Source organism: Rutidosis leptorrhynchoides, unplaced genomic scaffold (genome assembly GCF_046630445.1).
Source record: "Rutidosis leptorrhynchoides isolate AG116_Rl617_1_P2 unplaced genomic scaffold, CSIRO_AGI_Rlap_v1 contig117, whole genome shotgun sequence".
NCBI lineage: Eukaryota > Viridiplantae > Streptophyta > Magnoliopsida > Asterales > Asteraceae > Rutidosis > Rutidosis leptorrhynchoides.
In genome coordinates this window covers 14,308-37,068 of record NW_027266372.1, presented here as the reverse complement: position 1 = coordinate 37,068, position 22,761 = coordinate 14,308, and the positions used below count along the sequence as shown (strand labels likewise).

The following is a 22,761-nucleotide window of genomic DNA, read 5'->3' as shown; positions in this document are numbered from 1 at the left end:
AAGTTACAAATGGATCTGTTATACATGATAGGAAATTAAAATGTGTATGAAATGAAACTTAATCCAGACAAACCATGAAACCAATCCATAAACATTTCATCTTTATTCAAGCCAGTAGTTTTCAGTGTAAGTCATTTCCAATCCTGCAAAGAAAGAAATATATAATGAGTCTAGGCAACTGCGAAATCGATCTTGATCATGATTATTATGACGTACAAATACATACCTTTTTCAAGCAGTTAGGAGTGGAAAAGGGTAATCATAGACTTCTTTGCCAAGGACTTGAGCATTTGTATCAGGAAAGCTCTTAAACTGTTGCATAAATGTAACTTCTCCACTATAGGCGACATCAATTGGGTACCTAAGGAGGTGAAATGGAAAATCTATGACGAGATTGTTACTCGAGTATGCTCTCCAGTTTTGATCCGTAAGCTCATTCACTCGGAGCATACATTCTCGGCTTGCTGGATTCGAAAACTCCGCTTCCAGCAGGCCGAGTTGTTCGCGCCAAAGAGACATTCTGAATCCATATATCTGACCCCTTGCCGACCAGTTAGTTGCCAACTGAAACGGTTGAAATGCTCCCATTGCAATCTCCGTGTCCCTTGAACCATCCATCGATCTCTGGTTGATGTTCGCCGATCCGATTATGATATATTCATCATCCACTATATAGGAAAATAGATTGTTGAGATGCTTACAATAAAATTGAAATAGATCATTTTTCTGTAGAAATATTTAATCTTAACTCTTACCTATCATCATTTTGGAATGGACATAAATCATGAACCGCCTTGCCTGTTGAGCCTTGCTATAATCAGAGCCATCCTCCGGTCTCTCATCATGAGGTTTCTGATCATCTTCTTCTCCACTTTTACGCATTTTGCGGTTTCCTAGACATAGGAATGTTAAATACTCCCTCGGATCAGTATCAAGTCCTCTCCGACAAAGGGCTTGAGCAATATCAGTATACATCATTTCCATTGTCCTCTTTTGCCAGTTCAATATTGCCTGAACAGATTTGCTCTTAGGCACACCTTCCGGCCACATCGGTATCACAACATAGACGTTAAACCTCTCCCCTGAATTTATTTTGCTTACAATCTTCAGTGAAAGCTCTTTCGGAATAAGATTCCAAGAACCAATATCCTCAGTCTTAGGATCTTTTAACTTCTAGGAAAAGGAACATCCAATGAAATATTGGTTTTCAATGTAAATGAAGTTCTTTGCTCTCCTAATGGCGTTAATATCTGCATCCTGAATGCTTCTATCGATAACTTTTTCTTTCCCTGTAATGAGGCCTTGGCTGCGTGCCACATTAGGATCATCCGATTAGCCATCAGCAGCAACATCATCAATTGACCGGAATATCTGAACATTCCATGTTTCCGATTGCTCCAAGTATGGTACCGAGGCTTCAAACATATTGTTTTGTTGAATTAAGAGATTGGGACCATCGCCTTGGAGTTTCCACCTTTGCTCGAAATTCTTCATAACGTCCAATGCAGCAGGGCCTTCTATCTTGCAATGTATATCATGCCATGGCTCCCGTGGACCGCCTTTTTGAATTGAAGCTCCAGTAAAATTAGGCTGATTGAAGTCATCCTTATGTATTGTCTTCAAAGTAGAGAATAGAGGATGATCTTGTGTATCATACCTTTCCATAAAAATATTATATAAGAACAAATTAGTAGTAATTCATAAGCAAATACAAAACATATCTCCGTCCCAAAATACTGGTCAGATGTAAAAGAGTGGTAATATTTTTAAAAACCGTGTCATTTACCTTCCATCCCAAAGATCAATTCCACCAATGAAGCTCACAATTCTCCTCTTCTCAGCCCTTGATTCGATCAGAGAGTCTAGAATAACCGATTTCTGGTGGTGAGTGAACATCATATAGTTCCGAACACGTTACACCATACTTAATGGCTTAAATGCACGCAGGGCTGCTTTCTGTTTCTTACTCATGAGAGTATTTCGGGGGCAAAGAACACAATGCACTTTCGTGTCCTTAAGAAAGTTTCGGTAACCTCATCGTGAGTTCCCATGAGACCAGGGGATACAACCAAGCCATCTTTGCCGAGTACCTCGACATCGATAGAGCTTACATCATTCCAAACAAGCATGAGCATGGTCACGCCTTCATTAGCCTTTTTTACGAGCAAGTCTCCAAGGGCAATATTGTTTTCTCCTCCTCCTGGCATCCCTTATCAATTTTACTTTAGTATACACAGACCAACCTGTTATGTAAATAAAGTGTTTTGCATTAGTAATTGCTTCGCAAATGTCTTTCCAGCATCTGCGTGGCTCGTAATATTTTCCTCCTGATAAAGGGATCCGCACATTGAAATTGTCGGCAACATGAGCATCTTGATACAATGTGACCCTGTGAGGAAACAACTGTGACTTTCATAAATACGGGGAATAATTTGAAAATTGTTCGAATTCTAGGAGGATTTTCTCTAGTACCTGCAATATTCATGCTGGTTGAAGTATGTATAAGGAACACCTCTGAATTGCTGACGTGGAATTCCCTTGGACCAGCCGATGTCAGGATCGTTTAGAACATTGACGTACTGAACCGAGACGTGGATTTTCGAGTTCCCTGGAATAGGTTTACCGTTTTCATCTACTATTCAACCCAACGCTCTTGTTTGGTTCCATCCATCAGACCCTGGACAGGTAAGTAAGCCCTTCCGATCAATGTTGCAGCGATCGGATCATTTTCCTTGACCGTGAAAACAATATTTCTGGCTTGATTAGCACCGTACACTTGAAATGTCGTCCCAACTAGGATTTGTTTCTACACTTGTGCTTGTCCGTGCAACCCTTACTCTGTCCAAATCCACTGTCGCATATCAAAACGAACCTACGTGCTATACAAACAAATTGTTAGAATGATTAATGTGATTCACATAACTAGGGAATGTGAAAAGAAAAAAAAAATGTTAGGAATTTTATCCTGAGATCATGAGATGTAAGTTTAATTTACTATAAAGTTTAGGGGAGCGAGAAAGAGAAAACAATAATAAAAAGCTTAATTTATAAAATTTCAAAAGTTGGAGGGGAGATTCGAGTTATTTTACCGTCCTGCACAGTAACATTCTTGCAATGTATTTTGTTAATCTTTTCCCAGTGGTCAGCAGTCCATCGCCCTGCAATTTCAGAATGGAATACATTGCAAAAAGAACATCATTCTACATCCTGACAAACAATATTCATGAATGAAGAACCCTAAACAAGAGACTTTGTTAATTAATAACAAACCTGGCAACCCTTGCTAATCCACAATCCAGTTGGCAACTTTTCAGCACTATCAACTGTCACATGAATTATCCCATGAATAATTGTTCCTCCATTGCAATAATTAATTTGTCTTACAACGACTAGGGAAAATATAACCCAACAACGACTAGGGAAAATATAACCCAACAACAGATTCTTATATACTAGTTCTAGCTATAAACAGAGAAGAAGAGAAGAGGATAGAATAGAATAATAAAAGTTGTCTTACAACTTTTTTTGTCTCAGGGAGCGTGAAGTGTCTATCAAGATATTGTTTGCAAATGATTCAAGTCAGAATTAGTTCTGCTCAAGAAAACTTTTAAATTAATGCGGTCCCATCGTTAACATATGAAGTTCTTATTTTATTTTTCTCCAAGAAAGGAGAAGAATATAAGTATAATATGTACAATATACTTCAAGTAAGAATCAAGGCAAATGACTTGTGTAAGTGAAGCTGTTTTTACCATCCCTGCAATCAACGGCCGGTAAAATCGATCTAGCCATAAAATATAACATATGATATATTTATAATATTTTTTATTAGTCAGTACTGTAGCATATATCTATACATTTTCATTAGTATCCTACTATTATTTAAGTAAAAAAAAATTCTAGCCTGGACTTCCAAAAAAAAAATCTAGCCTGCATTTGTAACTCTCCATCTTGTACACCGATCTATCCCAGCCCGCAATCACATACGTCGACAGTTAGAATGATAGGAATACATGACTATTTCTAGCTGCCTAATTCTTGATACATACCATTTGGTTTAAGATATGTTCTTTAATTCGAGTTACTTAGACAAACATTTCTACACTTGCCTTAATTGACATCTATTTGATCATGTCTATGATTTCATGTGTAATTTTCTGGCTAAATATTGGAAAGTCCGTCTGTTTCAGCTTTATACGTCGTAAGCATAGATGATGCTGAGTACATCATTCCTTTCAGTCGCAATTGTCATTGCACTATATCTTGATCATTCATCATAATTTTCGCTGCTATGTTTCCCATTGTCTATAAAAATCTTTCAAACAACCACATAAATGATTCGCTAGGTTCACGTCAGAAGAATGCACACCCAAATATAATATTCTGCCAATGACTTTCACCTCTACAAAAGGTGTGCATACAAGCTCATGTTTGTTCGTACGATAAGTTGTGTTAAATACAACTATCTCTAAAGCAGTCATATTCAAGTCTTAATTTATCATCTCGCAAAATACATTAGTTAAACATGATTCTTACGAAACTAAACATTATAGACAAGCATTGGATCTTTATATTGACATCTTGCTAAGTAGTTAACTGTCACGGGGTCGGAAAGTGGCCTGGCCGATACTAGCCGAGACTGGCTGAATCTGGCCGAAGGTGGCCGAGACTGGTCCCAGTCTGGCCGAGTCTGGTGCAAGCCTGGTTGAGGCACTATCCGCCGTCCGAGAGATGTGGGAGATTCGTCCTGTAGCCAGCCCCAATGTTGCTTCAAGTCACGGACGTGAATGCAAAGATAGCGACATCGAAACATAGAAAAAGATATTCACGCAAATAGTAATCTTATTGCTTTCAATCTAATTACAACAAACGAAAAGAAAACCCTGAGGAACGCTCAGGAAACTAATAATGAGTGATTAAGGTTTCCTAGTGGGGCTAGTTTGTGGGAAAATTGAACCTGACTACAAATAAAACCTACGGCCCTATTTATAGACTACTAGGATGCGGTTACAAGCCAACCGCCAAGCTTTTGTGCGGCCATGATTGCCCTTGACTAAGTCTTCGTGCCAAGTGTCGTCCCACGAGCGATATTAGGAGAGAGCTTCAAGTAGTGGACGAAAGCCGCCCGTAATAAACTCCTAAAATTCGGCCAAGTGGGGAAAAACCGCCACACATTGGATAGGATCAAATAACCACCGAGTAAGACCAAGTCAAAACGTGCCACTTGTCCTTCTCTCCCTGCGCAAGTTCTCCGTGTGACACGAATACGTGCGTTTCGTCGGGAGCGACATTTTACCCTTGCCCGAGTCACAACGCACCGAACCTAGCCGCTCAGATTTCCTTTGCCTTCTCTCGTTGTCTATTTCACCCATCCTCCAACTACCCGATCTTGTCCTCAGAGATTTGCCGATCCCTTCGAGCGCAAGTTTGGAAATCCTCTCGAGGGTCCGGAGTCTCAAATCCGAGACTCTTACATTAACCATCTTCAGTCACGTTTAACCTTCCATTGTTGACGAAATTCTAAAAATCGTGAGATTTACTTCCTGTTTTGTCAAATCCACCCGCCTCTTCACTCAAAAAGCCATAGTCTTGATTTACACTTATGTGCATTGACCATAGACTTTACAAGATTACCTTATCCTGGGAAATACTTCTCGCAGAGCACATCAGATGCCTATGTTCAGGCCTACAAACTCATGGCTATGCTCGTTATTTAATTGAGTGATTACCCATAAGGCGGAGTTGAACCATTTCGTCCTAACATCTATGTGAATTTGGCCTTAAAAAAGAAGTCTCGCTTGATGCTTCATTATCCTCGTTTGAACAGAAAAGAAAAAAAAACGGTTTCATGTAAAGGGTTTTTATTCAAGTAAAGTAAGCTTGATTTTCACTTCTCATGTCGAAGCCCATTTGAAAAGCATGTTTAGCATATAAGGCACTCGCTTCATCTATATTATTCACTACTTGCTCGACGTAAATATCTTAAATCTCCTTATCATCATCTTCCCCTCTATACTTGGTGGGAAAGAGGTCATCGTAACTTTTCCATCGTCGATTGAATTTAGTTTGGCTCTGGATCCTTCTTTTGGGTGGATTTGGAAATTCTTCTCGATTTGGCGACCATGGCAACCTCGGGATATCCCTAGTGGTCGTTTCACTCGATTGCGTCTGTCTCGTGTCCCTCTGCATTTTTGGTGTCGCGAGTTCTTTGTTAAGATTGCTACATGTTTCGGTGACTATATTTGTATGAGTATTGAGGCCGAGGAAAGAACCAGGTTGGATGTCGCAAAAATCTTGGTTAATGTCTCCAACAATGTCAATATCATGAAATGCATCTCTATTCAAGCTAAGTCGGATATCTTCAACATTGGTGTTGATGTGGATCTCTATCAGGATTTCGTCCTTGACATCAACAGGGTCATCAACCTCCAGGGTCCCGTTGCCCATCCGGCTTCTAGCCCGTCTCATAAGGTTCATTCACTTCAAGCTCGGATGAGGCCCCTTATCTTGCTCCGATCCCCCATGGAAATTCTGATGAGATTGTTACTTTTATTGATGGTAGTCCCCCTGGGAACAAAGTCCTTTCCCCTTATGTGACTTTCCATGATTCATCTTCTCTCCCTCAGCCAACCTTGAACCTGCCACTTTCGACCTCAATTGTCCCACTCCCAACCCCTCCTATCGGTTCTTCTACCTTTATTCCATTAAACCTCCCAAGTTCTCCCATCTCTGAACCCTTTCATGCTTTAATCTCTCCCTCTTTCATTTTCGATCTATCCTCCCTCTTAGCTTCAAAACTTCCCGGCCTTATCGACTCTCAAATCATCTCTAGGAAAGCTCCTCTCTCATCTACCTCACAAATACATTATCAAAATTTGTCCACCTCAACAGAAAACTACCTCGTGTTAAGACAAACCAGCTCGTGTTAAGACTATCCCCGAAATCGGCCCTCTTCCTTCCACTCCTATCCCGGCTGGTTTGTTTTTGTATTTCGAGGATTCTAACTCGGACGAAAAGAGACGTTTTAAGCAATTGTGCTTCAGTGACACTAGCACCCCATCTCCAAATATCGAAGAAGAAGCAAGGGTCATAATTGATTTTGGACTCAAAAATGGTTTGATCCTCAAAAACGCTACTTACTCGGAGACAATTACTGCAGCGAAGAATTCTCTCAAGAATGATTAATTTTTCCGAATTGAGTTTTTTTTTTCTTCTGCTTGTTTGTTTTGTATCTCTGGGTTTTATCCCTTCTATCAAAGAAAAGGTTAATTTAAAAACTAGAGAAGTTGGAGAAATCAATGGTTTTGACGTTTAAAACTTTAGATCATGGATTTTTGGAATGATAATAAAAAAAGGATCATGGATTTTCTCATCCAATAAATATCATAAATGGCGTCATTTTCTTAAAGTTGAGTTGGGAAATTCACCTTCTGATATTTGGCGTGCGTTACTTGATGCGAGATCAGTGCTTCTTCAAGGTAGCAGACGGCGTGTAGGGAATGGGCATGACATTAGCGTCTTTGATGATAGATGGGTCAGGCATCTGCCTAATAATCGTGTTTCCCCTGAAGATTCAGATACAAACATGGAACTATCAGTCAATGATTTACTTCTTAACAGGCCTTTATCATGGAATGTGGATCTCATTAATAGGCTTTTCTCTCGTCACACAGCTTTGGCAATTCTGGCTACTCCTGTAGTGGATCTGTCAAAACCAAATCAACTGGTATGGATGCATAGTTCGTCAGGAATTTATGATGTAAAGTCAGGTTATTATATTGCCAAGACACTTGTTGATCAGAGAAACAATATAGTTCCATTCCCAGAGCATGGTTTCCAGTACTGGTCTAAACTCTGGGCAGTGAAGTTACCTCCACATTCGTTTCTTTGCTTGGAAACTCTGTAAGTGTATTCTTGGTTCACGAGATATTTTAATTCGGCGAGGCATGATGGTGGAGGATCGTTGTGAATTTTGTCTGGATAAAACTGAATCTCTTTGTCATATTTTCTATGATTGTGTATGGGCAATATTGATGTGGAATATCATGAGTCTTGACTGGATTGAGGAACATGCATTCGCCAGCTTCTCAGATTGCCTTAATGACATTTTCTCAAAAATATCAGATGATGAGCTAAAGACTTTCCTTGTTGTTTGTTGGTGGATCTGGAGTAATCGAAACAAGTCTATCATTGAACACACTTGTGCTCGAGTGGATAGTTGCAAAATAGCTATTCAGAAGTGGTTACTGGAAAACAGGATGTTGGATCATGCTTTTACTAATCCTGTTAAACAACATCATGCTGAGTGGCCTACTGTTTGGAAGAAACCTGATGTGGGATGGACTAAAATTAACTACGATGCTTCTTTCCGTTATGACTCTTATGAAAAAAGGTATGGATTGGTAGTGTGCAACTCTCATGGGCAGGTAGTTCATGCTGAATCAGGCTGTCTTGGTATGGTGGAAGATGCATTTCAAGCCGAGACCTTGGCATTGCAGCGTGCTGTAACTTGGGCTGCAAGCATGGAGCTAAATCTAGTTGTTTTTGAAGGTGATTGCCAGTTATTGTTCAAGGAAGTCGTTTCTCAGTGACAAAGTGGTACTGCTTGTGGTCTCCTAATTGATTCGATTAAATCTCAGGCTGCTGCTTTATCTTCTGTTTCCTTTTCGTTTGTTAAGCGTTTAGGTAATAAAGTGGCACATTCATTGGCAAAAATTATGTCTAATTTGCCTTTAGTTTGTTACTCGGGCTTTTCATTGCCGGAGCATGTAAAAACCTTGTTGCTTGATGATCTTTCATCTTAATAATATGAGATGATTGTTCCTTTCAAAAAAATAAAATAAATAATTGTGCAATATTAAAAATATAATGGAAAAGTACTAATTTTCATTTATAATGATTGACCCGAACAACATCACCTTTCAAAGTTTTCTACTAAACCCGACACAAAAAGAAAAAAACGAAGAAGTAAAAATGGGCTCAAAATTTTATTTCTTTTGCAAGGTTCACAATACTGGATTGTTCATTTAGTGACGACCTCGACGGTCGTATTTTCGAGCCCAAACATGTTTTTTGTTGATCTTAAACTTTGCTTTGGGCTCGTCCATCAAAATAAGGTCGATAGTGATGGTGGAGTGAAGGACGAGCTTCGCAAACAAGGTTTGTTGATTATCATTAGTTTTTTGCATTTCTACTTTGTCTATGCAATCACCGAACTTCTTCGTAAATAATTCTCGGAGTTCTTCCTCGATCACCGGAAATCCCTTTGAGAATGTGAGAAACATTGTCCGGTCATCCGCACAAACACCCAAAGCAGGATTCCACCTCCAAATTCTATCATCATTTTCATTAGACCATTCATCATCCTTTATTGCTTGGAAAGAACTGGATAACAGTAAAACCAAAATATTTAGGCAACATATCCGTGAATTTTTTTGTACATATGGTGTTGAGGAAGCTCTTGATGCCTGCAATGGTACTAAACCTGTTTAAAGAAATCATTCTAATAGTTAACAACTTACTAGTTAGATTTGTTGTTAGTATTAAAACACCATCATTTCCTAATAGAACTGGTTTAACAGGTTTGAATTGGAGGCAATTCAATATTGAAGTTGCTTCCTCAGTGATGCAACTTAGAGTATGTAAATCCTTTTGGATCAATGTCTCAAATATGTTTGAATAGCCCATCTCTTCGAGGCACAGCCATGTGGCTATCACAAGTAACGCTTCACCGGCGGGCCTCATCAAATTACTGACGAGGAGCGCAAAAATTTGACGCTCATTCTTGTGATAGATACGGTAGAATTATTGAAGAGAATACATTATTGAAGCTACACTGATGAGAAATAGTTATGTATTTGTTAAAAGAAAGAAATAAATTGTGAGACTGAGACTAACCGACGAGACGTATTTATACGGAATTTTAAAAATTTTTTATGGTAACTTTTAACCATATAGAAGAAAACATATGGAAGTCTATCTTCTTTAAGGATATCGTCTTTTTTTTTAGGGTTGGATACCTTCTTTCTAATGTATTATCATATGGAAGTCTTTATTTATCATATCTTTAAATTTTACATTATAAAAAAAAAGTATATATTAAAATCTGAAGAAAAAAAAATTATTTCGACGTCCTTGAATTTTTAGAAATATAAAATCATTTCTCTATTAATTTGAAAATTATTATCGCCCCTAGTTTAATAAAATAATAAATTATTTTTCCTTTAAACTTAACGACGTTAAAAAAGAGTACGTTCGTTGGAGGAAAATTTTGAGTTTATTGATCATGTATAATAAAATTTATCCCATTCTATTTTCGATTCGATATAACCCGGCTCGATCAATAATCAGTTCACTCCTATTAATCTAATAAAAAATCGACTTATCCATCTTCATGATGATATATGCTATACATGAGGATTAGACAATAGAAGTCTAAGAAGAATATAGTCGAGACTCGAGAAATACAAATTTTGAGAGCCTTAAAAGAATAAAACAAGAAGACTTCGCGGATTCAATGGCAGCTGAAAGATATTTGGAGTCTTGATGATGATCTAAATTTTATGTAGGAGGCAATGGAAAAGTTGCGCTACAAAAATAGATTCTTCAATGTTCAGAGTCTTTAAAGGTTAAGGAGTATCACCTAGAGGAGCTTAATGGTGGATGATGGGGCGAAAGAGGAAAAGAAAGAAGATTTTATTTCGAAGCTTGCCTAAAATTCAAGATGCTTCTGCACATGTGAGGTATAACTTGGCAAGGAAATAGGCAAAGAAAAAAGACGATTAAATAAGCGCAGAACAAGCTCTTTGATGGTTTGTATAAAAAATTAAAAAAGATGAAATGGAAATATATAAAAAAGCTCGACGAAGAGAGATAAGTAGTAAGGGCATAAACGTGATAAGACGATGTATAAAGGATGAATAGAACAAAATATTGGTGTATGGTAGGTATAAAGTTGAGATAGAGAAATTATTTTTGATATGTTATTCAATAGAGTACAAGGGAGCAAACAGAGCATCCTCCTAAAGAGAAAGATAAGGATTTTTTATCCGATGGGATTCATTTTTTTTAAGTAAAGGAATAGTTAAGAAAGATGGAGAATGGAAAAGCATATGATCTAGATGATATTTTTATTAAGGTGTGAAAGTATCTTGGAGATATAGGTCTGACTTGGTTAACAACGTTATTAACAAGATAATGGTCACGTGAAATCAGAAGCTTGGAGAAAAAGAACATTCGTCCATATTTAAAAAAAATAGGGAAGACATAGAAGATTATGCTGACTATCAAAGTATCAAGTTCATTAGTCATACTATGAAACTATGGGAACAGGTCATTAAAGATAAAGTGAAAGATATCACTACGATATCCAAAAATCACTTTTGCGGGAGTTTAAATGAGAAGGGTAGAAACAAAAAAAATAAATACTTGCATATGGTATTCATCCATCTAGAGAGGGTGTACGACAGAATCTCTAGAAATATTATTTGGTGGGCATTAGTGAAACAAGATGTATATAGTCAATATAAATTAACCTTATTCCGGATATGTATGAGGGGTACTGACTAATGTTAGGGCGAACGGAGAAGACACACCTAATTTTTCGATCACCACAGGCGTACATCAAGACTCAGATCTAAGCCCACATCTCTTCACTTTAGTGATAGATATTTTGACTTTCACATACATGATGACATACCATGATATATGTTATTTATAAATGATGTCATCATGATTTACGAGAGTAGAGAACGAGTAAAATGAGAAGTTATAGTTGTAGAGTGAGACCTTGGAGTCGAATGGTTTCAGGTTTAGTCGTAACATAATCCAGTTGGGAAGAGTGGATATGCCGAGATGCTATGTATTCAATATTTACTATTTTAGGTCTATCTTGCAATAAGATGAAGAGATTGATATGGAGGTTATTCATCATATACAAACATGATGAGCAAAATAGAGAATTACAATTGGTATCTTTCATGACAGACATATATCAAGCGAGCTTAAAGGGAAGCTTTATAGAATAGTGAAACCAATAACTATGTATAGCACCAAACATTGGCTGATAAATAAACAATATGAGCATAAGATTGAGGTTGCAGAGATACGTATGTTGAGCTGGATGTGTGGACTCATTTTAAGAGATGTGGTAAAAAACGAGACTATAGGACGTTATATAAATATTACACCTATAGATGAGGAGATGACAGAAGGTAGACTAGACTAGGTGGTTTGGACATGTGAAGCGTATACCTAGAGAAACTCTCATTAAAAAAATATGAGGGTATCTAGATATAAGAATATAGAAGAGAGGAAGAGGGAGAGGGAGATCTAGCTAGACTTATGTGAGAGAGAGGGTAGTTAAAAAGGATTTAAAAACATTAGATATCTTAAAAAAAATTAATAGTCGAGAGAGGATAATAGCAGTGTAATATATATGTAGATGACTTTTTATAAATAGTTAGAAATAGATATTATTTCTTTCGATAGGTTATATAGTCATATACTAGATAACATAGTTATGATACATAATATTCTAGCATGTTTATTTTCATGACGTGTTTCTTTGAATTTAAACGTTGATGATTTAAGTTGAAAATATGACTTGTGAATGGTATGCAACGATTCAATTTCCAACTCAGATTCGAAAATCCAGCGGTCAAGTGCTATAGCCTCAAAATTTACAACAACGAAAATAGAATATCAGTAAACATTATAATGTACAGAATAAGATGAGACAAAAAATGCAAAACCGATGCATGACTTTTGATCATTTTCTTTAAGTTTTGTTTGCCGCATTATCTTAAGTGTTCAGTGCAATTAGAAATCGGCTCCTAAAATAAAATGGTACTCAATTACCTTTCAAATGCCAATATTAGTGGAGGATGGGTGGTAGGAACCTTTTATCACCAAACTATCTCAACTTATCAAGACAGAAACTAGAAAATGCAACTTTAATATCTGAAAATTTCAAAATCTCTCTCCGTGAACAGTGCAATATGCAGAGTTTTATGAGTGTAAGAGTGATTTCGAGCTGATGGGAGCCTCATATATATTGTAGGATTTTGTACATGCAGGGACTATAATGACAGCATTATGACAGATTAATTTGCCGGATTAATCTACATAATGACAACACTTACATCAGTTCACAAAACCTCCCAAATTTCAATCCATTAAATTAATATTAGTTTAATTTAATGGAGATTTTAGTTTTCGGATATCGATTAGATTAGGCTGTTTTCGAATCTCGGCTTGGTCTTCGTCGAATGATTTACCTTTTTAACCTCCTATTTTTGTATTTAACATGTTTGGATTATAATGATTATTATGATTGTCGAATTGATCAAAATTGTGAGGATTGAGAGATACAGAAAGAACCTGATTTTAGGGTTTCGGTTTCCAAACACTAATAATGTCTAGCATAATCGTTAAGTGGAGCAACAACAACATTCGATTCAGTACGCTTGTAAGGAACAGGATAATTGTCTTTGATCTTATTTTTGTTGTTGTTGGAGAATTTGTGGATACTGTTAATTGTTTGAAGAACTTATAATATCGCAGATGGATCATCATATACATTTCCAATATTGTCATAAAGAAAATTGTTCATTACTATTTTTTTATTCTTTATTTTGAATCATTTTCAGTTCAAAATCAATTTTATTAGTTTCATAAGGTTGATGGTGAAAACCGACGATTCGAATCGATAAAATTGTCGAAGAATGGTATTATATATGATCATCTTTTCATTTTCAGAAAATAACCGTCAATGGACGGTCAAACTAACAGAGCGAGGATAATAATTAATTATAATCTTAAACTGGGGGATCTTAGCACTTATGAAACTAATAGGGGATGATCATATATTATGACCAAATTCAGGGGCTTAAACTTACTTCTTTTTTTTGAAGTAATTATATTAACATTTATTTTTGGTTAGAACTTTGAACTAATCCAAAATCCAGACGCTGGATAAACTTTAGTTGTAAACATTTTTTTCACTCAATAGCATTAATTAGTACTCATAGCTATGGAAAGAGAATATTTCAATAACCTTTAAAAAATGGATAATATTTTAAAATATATATATAAATACTTTTTCTTAATTGTTAGCATATTAGTCAAAAAAAATTTAAAAAAAATTACAGCTAAATAAAAATAGTGGTTTAAGTTTTATTTTCTTTCCATAATTATAAATATTTAGATTTAAAGTTTAGACCAAAAGTTAGACTAAAATAATTTTAAATATATATAATAAAATGAGATTTAAATTTTACAACTGTATATTTCTTTCCATAAGTACACGGTCAAAAATTTCATTTTTTTTTTATTCTTTTTTTGTATATAAATTATATAGCTCTATATTTCAAAATTAAAACAATATATGATTTATTGTTTTTAACTACATTTTCTAATAATTGCAGCTGAAGCCTAAGAATTCTTTGAAATGAATTATCGGTAAGTAGTGCTAGGCTTTCACATATTGGGCTTAAAAGAAAATGTTAATGGGCCCTTAATCCAGTTCAGCGGGACATGAATTACGGTTGTTCAACTGATATTAATTAAAAAAAAACGTCTGGTTAATCATTTCGTAGATTTGATTCGTAGATTTATTTTTATTTTTCAAAAAAAAAACAAGAAAAAAGTCGAATTTGATTATGTCCGGGTTTAAGGTTGACATATCAAATTAACACTTTCAAAAGAAAAATAAATAGGTGGATAAAAATAATTTAAAATCATACGTTTTGAACTTCCAGACTTAAGGGGACATTTATTTACACTTATTTTATCTTTAATCTGAATGATTCAGATTTAAACATATTAAGAACACTTGTATTTTATATAATTATATCACTTAATAGATCTGAATGATTAAGATTTAAAAATAAATCTTAACAATATTAAGATGTTCAAAGCGTGCATCGCTGACTATTGGGCCATTAAACTGTACAGTCCACCCTCCAGCCCCATGTTCGAATCTCATGAGATCTTTTTTTTGTTTTTAATACATCTTTCGTATTTATTCTAAGATAATGGTTCACTTTTTTTTTATTGGACAAAATTGTTTATTGAATAATTAATTTTTCTCTTCAAATTTTTGTTTTCTTTTGATTTACTTTTACATTTTTTTCTTTCATTTTCGTTTCTCTTAATTTGATTTAATCTTTCATTTCTTTTCCAAATAATTACAAAACCAATCAATTAGAGTGTAAATTTTACTATAAATAACTTCAATTAATCCTAACATTGAAAATTTTAATCATTGATAATATATTAAATTAATAGTTTCTTAATCATTTGATTTATTTTATTATAGTCAATTAATGCTCTATAGTTTTATTTTGTTTTTATACTCTATATGTTTTTATAAAAATAAATTTACCTATACAGCTAATCAGATATTCATAAAATAAACAGTCTTAATCATATGACATTTAAATTTAAACATAATATTTTAATTATAAAATGTGTATTCAGATTCAAACGTCTTAATTTAAAAAAAATAATAAAAAAAAAACCTTGCTATGAAGGTAGTACCACTCGAGTGGATTGGATTTTTTGAGATTCTCAACCAAGTGATGTCTGATCTATCATTCTAGCCAACGTGATCGGAATTGATTTTTATAAGAATTTAATTCTTTTTTAATATGATGTATCAAAAAATAATTAAAATCGTTTGAAATCATTAATAAGTTTTCTTTTGTTTTAAAAAATATTTAATTTTTATGTAACTTAATTAGCTATATCCATCTCAAAATATATATCAACTTTTATAAGAAATCAAATATGTAAAGTTGAATATGTAGTTTAAAAGACATTTTGAGAATATATCATTTTTAACCTTCAAAAAAAGAGAGTATATATATATATATCATTTTTTTCTTCAGACAAAAATTACAGATTTTAGTCACTACGATTAAAGCTTTATCAATATTCAATCAATTGGTTAGCCGAACTTCTAAACAACAAGAACCACGAAATGTAAAACCTGATTTTGATCAAGTCGACCCTTGTAATAAATAAAGACAACACATAAAAATAAAAAAGCAAAATTCCAAAACGAACCTTCCATCCCTATCACCATTGAGTCACCATCACATAGTTTCCGAATCAAATTTGCTCACGTTTCGGTCACTATACATGCACACCCTATCTATATAATAACTCAATTTCTAAAATTTAATTACAAAATTCTTTTATATAAATTTGCAGCTTTAAGCCTATAAACAAGTTAGCGAACCACTGAACCGGTTTACAATTCAGCACCGAATCGATCTAATCCGGCAAATCCACTTGATTTGAAACTCCATTTATATATATTGGACCGAGTCAACCTGTTTTCGAACTGGAACGCGAGTCTGGACAAATTCTATTGGCTAGGAGGTTTGCTTTTTATCATCAGTTTTACACAAAAGGTTGGCATATATACAGTAGATAATTATCAACCACTATTTAATCACCGTTGACATTCTCGTGCCAAGTCACATAAAAAATTAAAAGTAAAATTTGTAAACCCCACGTCCAATTAATAGGAGGCAAATTTAAAAGTCTCTCTCCCTCAATTTAATTAAGAGTCATGCACACCCAAAGAGAATGTGTATAAGATATAGATCATATATAATCAACTTCCAACTGTGTATCAAACCTAGCTAGATTGATTGTTCTAACCACAAATTAAACAAATGGCAACCTCTGACAAGAACGTCTCGAGACATTTTAATTTGTTTCAATTAATGTACGTTGATCAAAAATCTTGTTATTATAGTTTATAATTTGAATGAGATTTGATGTATAGTTTAATTAATTGATTATATGCGTGTTTGCCGAAACCATGCAACAAGTATGAAAAAGTCAACTTTTGTTGTCAACCCTGCATCAGTATGTGTATGAAAAAGTCTTCCTAGGTTGAAACATGAGTAATTATTATACAATTTTGTGGCATGGAATTAATTTAAGCTCAACTCATCTTATTTTAACAACTACTTTTAGTACGTATTTTTTCTTTAATTATTGTTATTTCGGAATTTTGTAAGGAATTATTTGGGAATATATCTAAATGATGTCTACTTATTATTATTATTATTATTATTATTATTATTATTATTATTATTATTTTATTATTATTATTATTATTATTATTATTTTCTAAGTGGCACGATTATAAAGATTACAGTCACACCCTAAAAGTACTCAAGGTGAATGTCTAAAAAATCAATTACAAACACACCCTAATTAAATTCTATAAAACTATCTAACACAAGTCTAGAGATTTTACAATTCTAGAAAATCCAATGCTTCTATAAGACGGGATCTTAAAAAATGAAAATAGAATGAGAGGCATGGACTAAACCCTCATTTGCCCTAGAAAGAGTTAATGAGGCAGAGAGATTAATTAATAGACAGATAGAAATTCTGTAAATATTACAATTAATTCTAATGTAAGATCTGATAGGTTTTAAATTTAGTAAATATTTCCTCGAACAGATGCAATTCTAATTTACGATCTAATTTGACCTAATCAATTTCGTTCAGCTTACTGTCTAACAAGTGAGCCTAATATATGAATCCCCAAATTAATTACATGCTAGACAACTAAGGCAGACAGCTAGCGTTAAGTACTGCTCGATCTAATTCGATTTCCACTTTCTTTACTATTTCTATTTTCCTATATCTATGCTAGGTTTTCCATCAATAATTAATAAAATTGATTGTATGTAGATATTAGTTGGCCAATGGGATTGTTTCCTTAACACTCGTATAGTTTAGTTCTCTCTATATGGTGTAGGTGAAACTTAATTGCACCAAAGTTGTTATTGGACCTCTTCCAAGATAAATCCCACCGACAAAGTGATGATTAATTACATATAGCTTGCTAGAATTTGTAAACCCATATTTTTCTGAGATGTTTGAAATAAAATTAGATCATAAATCGACGAGCATCTTCATAGGAAGGATCAATTTGAAGGATCAATTTTGTCATATTATTGACTCATAAATAAAAAAGAAATTATTATATTTTTTGTTTAAATATTTTATTGTATAGTTTAAATTTTTTGAGTCTCAAATAAATTATTTTTCATTTAAAATTAATTAAAAAAATAAACGATTGGTATATGAATAAATAATCTCACATATTTAATAATATAATATATAAAAAGTAAAATTTGAGATTTAGGAGAGAGACTTTCGAAAGAAAGCTGGAGAAAGAAAATGTTGTACCTTTATCTGTCATATTACTGCCATGTCCTCCACTAAAATCCAAAAATTAATATTAACTTTAAAATTAATCCTTACAATAGAAATGGTCTTATATATTATCATTCCTTCGATCCATTTTATTGTATAATAATAATAAAATTTATTTTCCTCAATTTTAAATATAATTTTATGATATTCTTTACCCTCTTATCATTAAATTAATTTTAATAAAAATATTTAAAGTAGTAAATAAAGAACATATATATAAATATGATATTTTTTATCATTAATTATATATTTCATTTAAATTCGCAACTTTCATTTGTGATATTGGATGAGGAGAGTAACAAATAGAATCGATCACATATCAGCCACTATATATATCGTAGATCCTTGACCTTCTCACATTTATTAATGCTGTACCTGATCATACACCAGTTTCTTTTTCATGCCATCTGTATATATATCTCTTCTATGAGCTACTCTCTCCCTCTCATGACTTTTACTTAATAATAATCTCTCTCTCTCTCCCATTCTCTCTCAATCAATCATGGTACATTCTAAGAAGTTCAGAGGTGTTAGGCAACGCCAGTGGGGCTCTTGGGTATCCGAAATTCGCCATCCTTTGCTGTAAGCACATTATTCAATTCCATTTACATTTCTCTCTCGTTAGGATTTAAATAAATTTGTAAATATAAAATAATATTTATGTTGTAAAATTTGAAATATTTAATTATGTTTAATTTCTCTCCTACGTATAGAAAGACTCGGATATGGCTAGGAACGTTCGAGACAGCTGAGGCGGCGGCAAAAGCATACGACCAAGCAGCGATCCTAATGAACGGACAAAATGCAAAGACGAATTTCCCGGTCCCGACAAAGAAAGATAATAGTAATAATCTCAATTTTGTCGAACACGGCAAATCGGACATCCAGAATGATTATCCCTTGCCTCCCAAGGCACTCGCTGAGTTATTGAATGCAAAGCTAAAGAAATGTTGCAAGGATCTTTCTCCATCTCTCACTTGCTTGAAGCTTGACAATGACAATGCCCATATCGGCGTTTGGCAGAAACGTGCCGGCTCACGTGCAAGCTCTAATTGGGTCATGAGGGTTGACTTAGGAGACGTTGACGACGATAATAATAATGAAAACAAGATAAAGAGGAAGAAGTTGGAAAATAATAATTCCCTAGTAGTTCTGCCTGAATCTCCACCGGAATCCTTCGAGTCGTCTCTAATTAACGATCAGATTGTCGACGATGATCGAGTAATAGCCAAGGACGTCGGAATCGGAATGGATGAAGAAGATAGAAATGCAATGCATATGATAGAAGAATTGCTTAATTGGAATTGTCCCGACACTTCACTTAATAATTGATCAAATGGGTTTTTAATTAGCTTCATTAAAAAAATGCAAAGGGGCATTTTTCCAATCAATTGGTCCATGGATATTGATGACTTAATAATATATATAGCATATATATATGTACATCCTTTGCAATAATTAGGTTAAATTTCTTACCTATAATTATAGATAATAGTAAAAATTAATTACAAAAAAAATACATCAATGATCAAATTGATATCGGAAAGTCAGGTTTTGAATAAGATTCGGAAATGCAGGAGCTATGTTGTTGAGTAGTTGTCATAATGTTGGACTTCAAATAGACCTTTGTTGTGGTCCAAAGAGGTTAATAATCAATATTTTGTACTATAGTTTTTTAACTTATAGTTTGTAAACAAAAGTAGATACCCATATATATGTAATCAATATTTATAATATGTTTCCATATATATTCTTGAAAAAAACTTGGTACCACGAATAAAAGAAATAAATAAATTATTACATACTCTTCTTTCCATTTTTGTGATTGTAATGTAAAGTGTAGGGAAAGGCTAGCGATCGACAAGCTAGCATATTTCGCTTTTGAATGGGTCACGAGCTCCGAGAAAATTACATATATATATTTTTTTAATTACACGTGAACATTTGGAAACGGAAAATGGTGGGGTGAACGGATGTAGTCCGACCGGCAATGGGAATGCCGGTCGGACTACTTAATTAAACTCGCCTAATGTTACTTAAACCGGCAAGGGCATCGCCGGTGTTGCACACAAGACCGGCACTTTAAGTGCCGGTTATGAAAAAAAAAAAAAAAATGGGACCGGCAATATAACTGCCGGCCATGTCCCAAAAATTTGTACCGGCCACGGGTCACTTCGATGTTCCTTGCATGCTAGACAAATTTTCCTCCCATTGTATGCATGCGTGACAACTCATAAAAGGACCAGAAATTTAAGAAGAAAACAGCATTCTCTTCCCCATATATACAAGGCTTTCATTTTCAAATCCGGCACTCTCAAACAATTACTTTTACATACAACTCTTTCTCACTCAGTTTCTATCATTCTTGGTGGTTTTTTTAGTCAAAGGAAGTCAAATACATACGAGGTAAATTTCTCTGTTTCTATTTAGTTTTCGTTGCAATTTAATGTATTTCTGCAATGTAATGATGTGTTACGAGTTGTAGAAAATGTTGAGTTCATTCCAGGTTGTAGTTCTGTTGAATTCATTCCAGGTTGTAGTTCTGTTGAATTCATTCCAGGTTGTAGTTCTGTTGAATTCATTCCAGGTTGTAGAAAATGTTGAGTTCATTCCAGGTTGTAGTTCTGTTGAATTCATTCCAGGTTGTAGTTCTGTTGAATTCATTCCAGGTTGTAGAAAATGTTGAGTTCATTCCAGGTTGTAGTTCTGTTGAGTTCATTCCAGGTTGTAGTTCTGTTGAATTCATTCCAGGTTGTAGTTCTGTTGAATTCATTCCATTCCAGGTTGTAGTTCTGTTGAATTCATTCCAGGTTGTAGTTCTGTTGAATTCATTCCAGGTTGTAGTTCTGTTGAATTCATTCCAGGTTGTAGTTCTGTTTATTAAATAGGAGATTATTAAATAAAATTCATTACATAGTAATTAAGATGCGGCATGTATATTTTTTTAATAAATAATTTATCGAGACGGTTAAATATTTTGGTTTGTTAGAATATATATTCAATTGAAATCATTTCAATAAAATTTATTGAGGCGAATATTAATTTTATAGCACTAATTTTTATTGTTATTTTTTTCCAGATTATGGCGGCGAGATCCTCTTGGACGGCGCAGGGTCCTACTTCGGATGATCTACTGTGGTTTCAGCCGCAGCACAGGTCCCGGGACATATTTTCGTCCGAGGAGGATGTCGAGGATGCTATGAGGATAAGGAGAGCTGACTTATTCTTCTGGGAGTGCATGGCGGACGACGATGGGTATGCAACCGAAGAGGTGATGTACTGGATACGGTTGATGGGTTTCGGCTTGATTGCGAAGGTGGGGTACATGGAGTACGACCACCACCTCCTTACCGCACTAGCCGAGCGATGGAGGCCAGAGACACATTCCTTCCACCTATCTGTCGGCGAGGCCTCCATTACCCTACAGGACGTGGAGGTGCTGCTCGGACTTCGGGTCGACGGTGCCCCCGTAACTGGCACCGAGGCATACGACCCCGACATCGATGGGTACCTATTTCGATTATTGGGCTTCGTGCCGGAGAAGACTTCAAGACCGGCATAAAATTGACAAGTATTAAGGCCCACCTCCTGGGACTTCACGGGGAAGAAATTACCACTGAGCTGGACGCGCTTCAAAGGGCGCGATGTATGCTAGCATTTTTGCTCGCCGGCTGCTTCTTTCCAGACCACAGCCAGAACAAAATCGATCTATTCACACTGCGCCTACTAGAAGACCCAGAGAGGTGCGGTTGCTTCAGCTGGGGTAGCGCCCTTCTGGCATACACATATCGCGCACTATGCGATTCGGCGCGTTCTGGTGAGAAAAACTCTCTCATGTGCGGTCTACTCGTCCAGTCATGGGCATGGACGAGGATATCTAAAGTCAGGCCGAGGAATCGTCCAGGGCATGAGCTGCCTCCGGACTCCCCACTTGCTGCAAAGTAATTTCGCTAATTCTTTATATTATAACGACTGTCATTAAGTTATGTTTTTTTTTCAGTTTACTAAAATGCTAAACGACGCAGGTGGACGAGACCTATGTCTAGGACTACCATCACCTCCCATTCACTAGTAGGGTATAGAGATCAGCTCTCGGTCCTGACTCCATCCCAGGTATTTTAAATTTTTCAGAGAATTATTTTTCGTAATATTAATTTATTTGTAACAATTATTTTCGTCATTTCGTTTCAGTTCGATTGGACACCGTATGCCGACCTCCTTGCCGGTCTACCGAATGGATGTCGTGAAGGCGAGAATATATGGATGTCCAGAACTTACGTCCACTACTTTTATGTTGTGGAGGCTCACTACCCTGACAGGGTGATGCGGCAGTTCGGTCGCCTGCAACATGTGCCACATGCACCTCTCCATCAGCCGGGTACTGAGAGCTTGCACCGGGCCAAGAGGTCGTCCTACGCTGTGGACTGGGAAGCTGTTCATGACTGGCACGTTCGTCATTGGTTCCGACGTGCGCACCATGTCGTTGAGGGCCCGCCGACACTAGCCCCGACA

At 35.3% G+C, this 22,761-nt stretch overlaps 3 protein-coding genes and 1 pseudogene across 3 annotated transcripts; 2 read left to right on the top strand and 2 right to left on the bottom strand.

The window, feature by feature from the left end:
* Positions 1–231: 231 nt before the first annotated feature.
* LOC139881134 (phospholipase D alpha 1-like) lies at positions 232–5,483 on the bottom strand (annotated as a pseudogene).
* A 2,466-nt stretch (positions 5,484–7,949) lies between these two features.
* On the top strand, positions 7,950–8,591 carry LOC139881133 (uncharacterized). The gene has a single exon (XM_071865653.1). The coding sequence runs from the start codon at positions 7,950–7,952 to the stop codon at positions 8,589–8,591; it is 642 nt and encodes a 213-aa protein (XP_071721754.1).
* Positions 8,592–9,026: 435 nt separating this feature from the next.
* Positions 9,027–9,744, bottom strand: LOC139881132 (uncharacterized). The gene is made up of 2 exons (XM_071865651.1): positions 9,485–9,744; positions 9,027–9,384 (listed from the first exon to the last, which is right to left on the bottom strand). Exons 1-2 carry the CDS (start codon positions 9,742–9,744, stop codon positions 9,027–9,029), a joined length of 618 nt encoding a protein of 205 aa, XP_071721752.1.
* Positions 9,745–18,751: 9,007 nt separating this feature from the next.
* Positions 18,752–19,581, top strand: LOC139881138 (ethylene-responsive transcription factor SHINE 2-like). Its single transcript, XM_071865655.1, has 3 exons — positions 18,752–18,831; positions 18,963–19,329; positions 19,366–19,581. Exons 1-3 carry the CDS (start codon positions 18,752–18,754, stop codon positions 19,579–19,581), a joined length of 663 nt encoding a protein of 220 aa, XP_071721756.1.
* Positions 19,582–22,761: the final 3,180 nt, after the last annotated feature.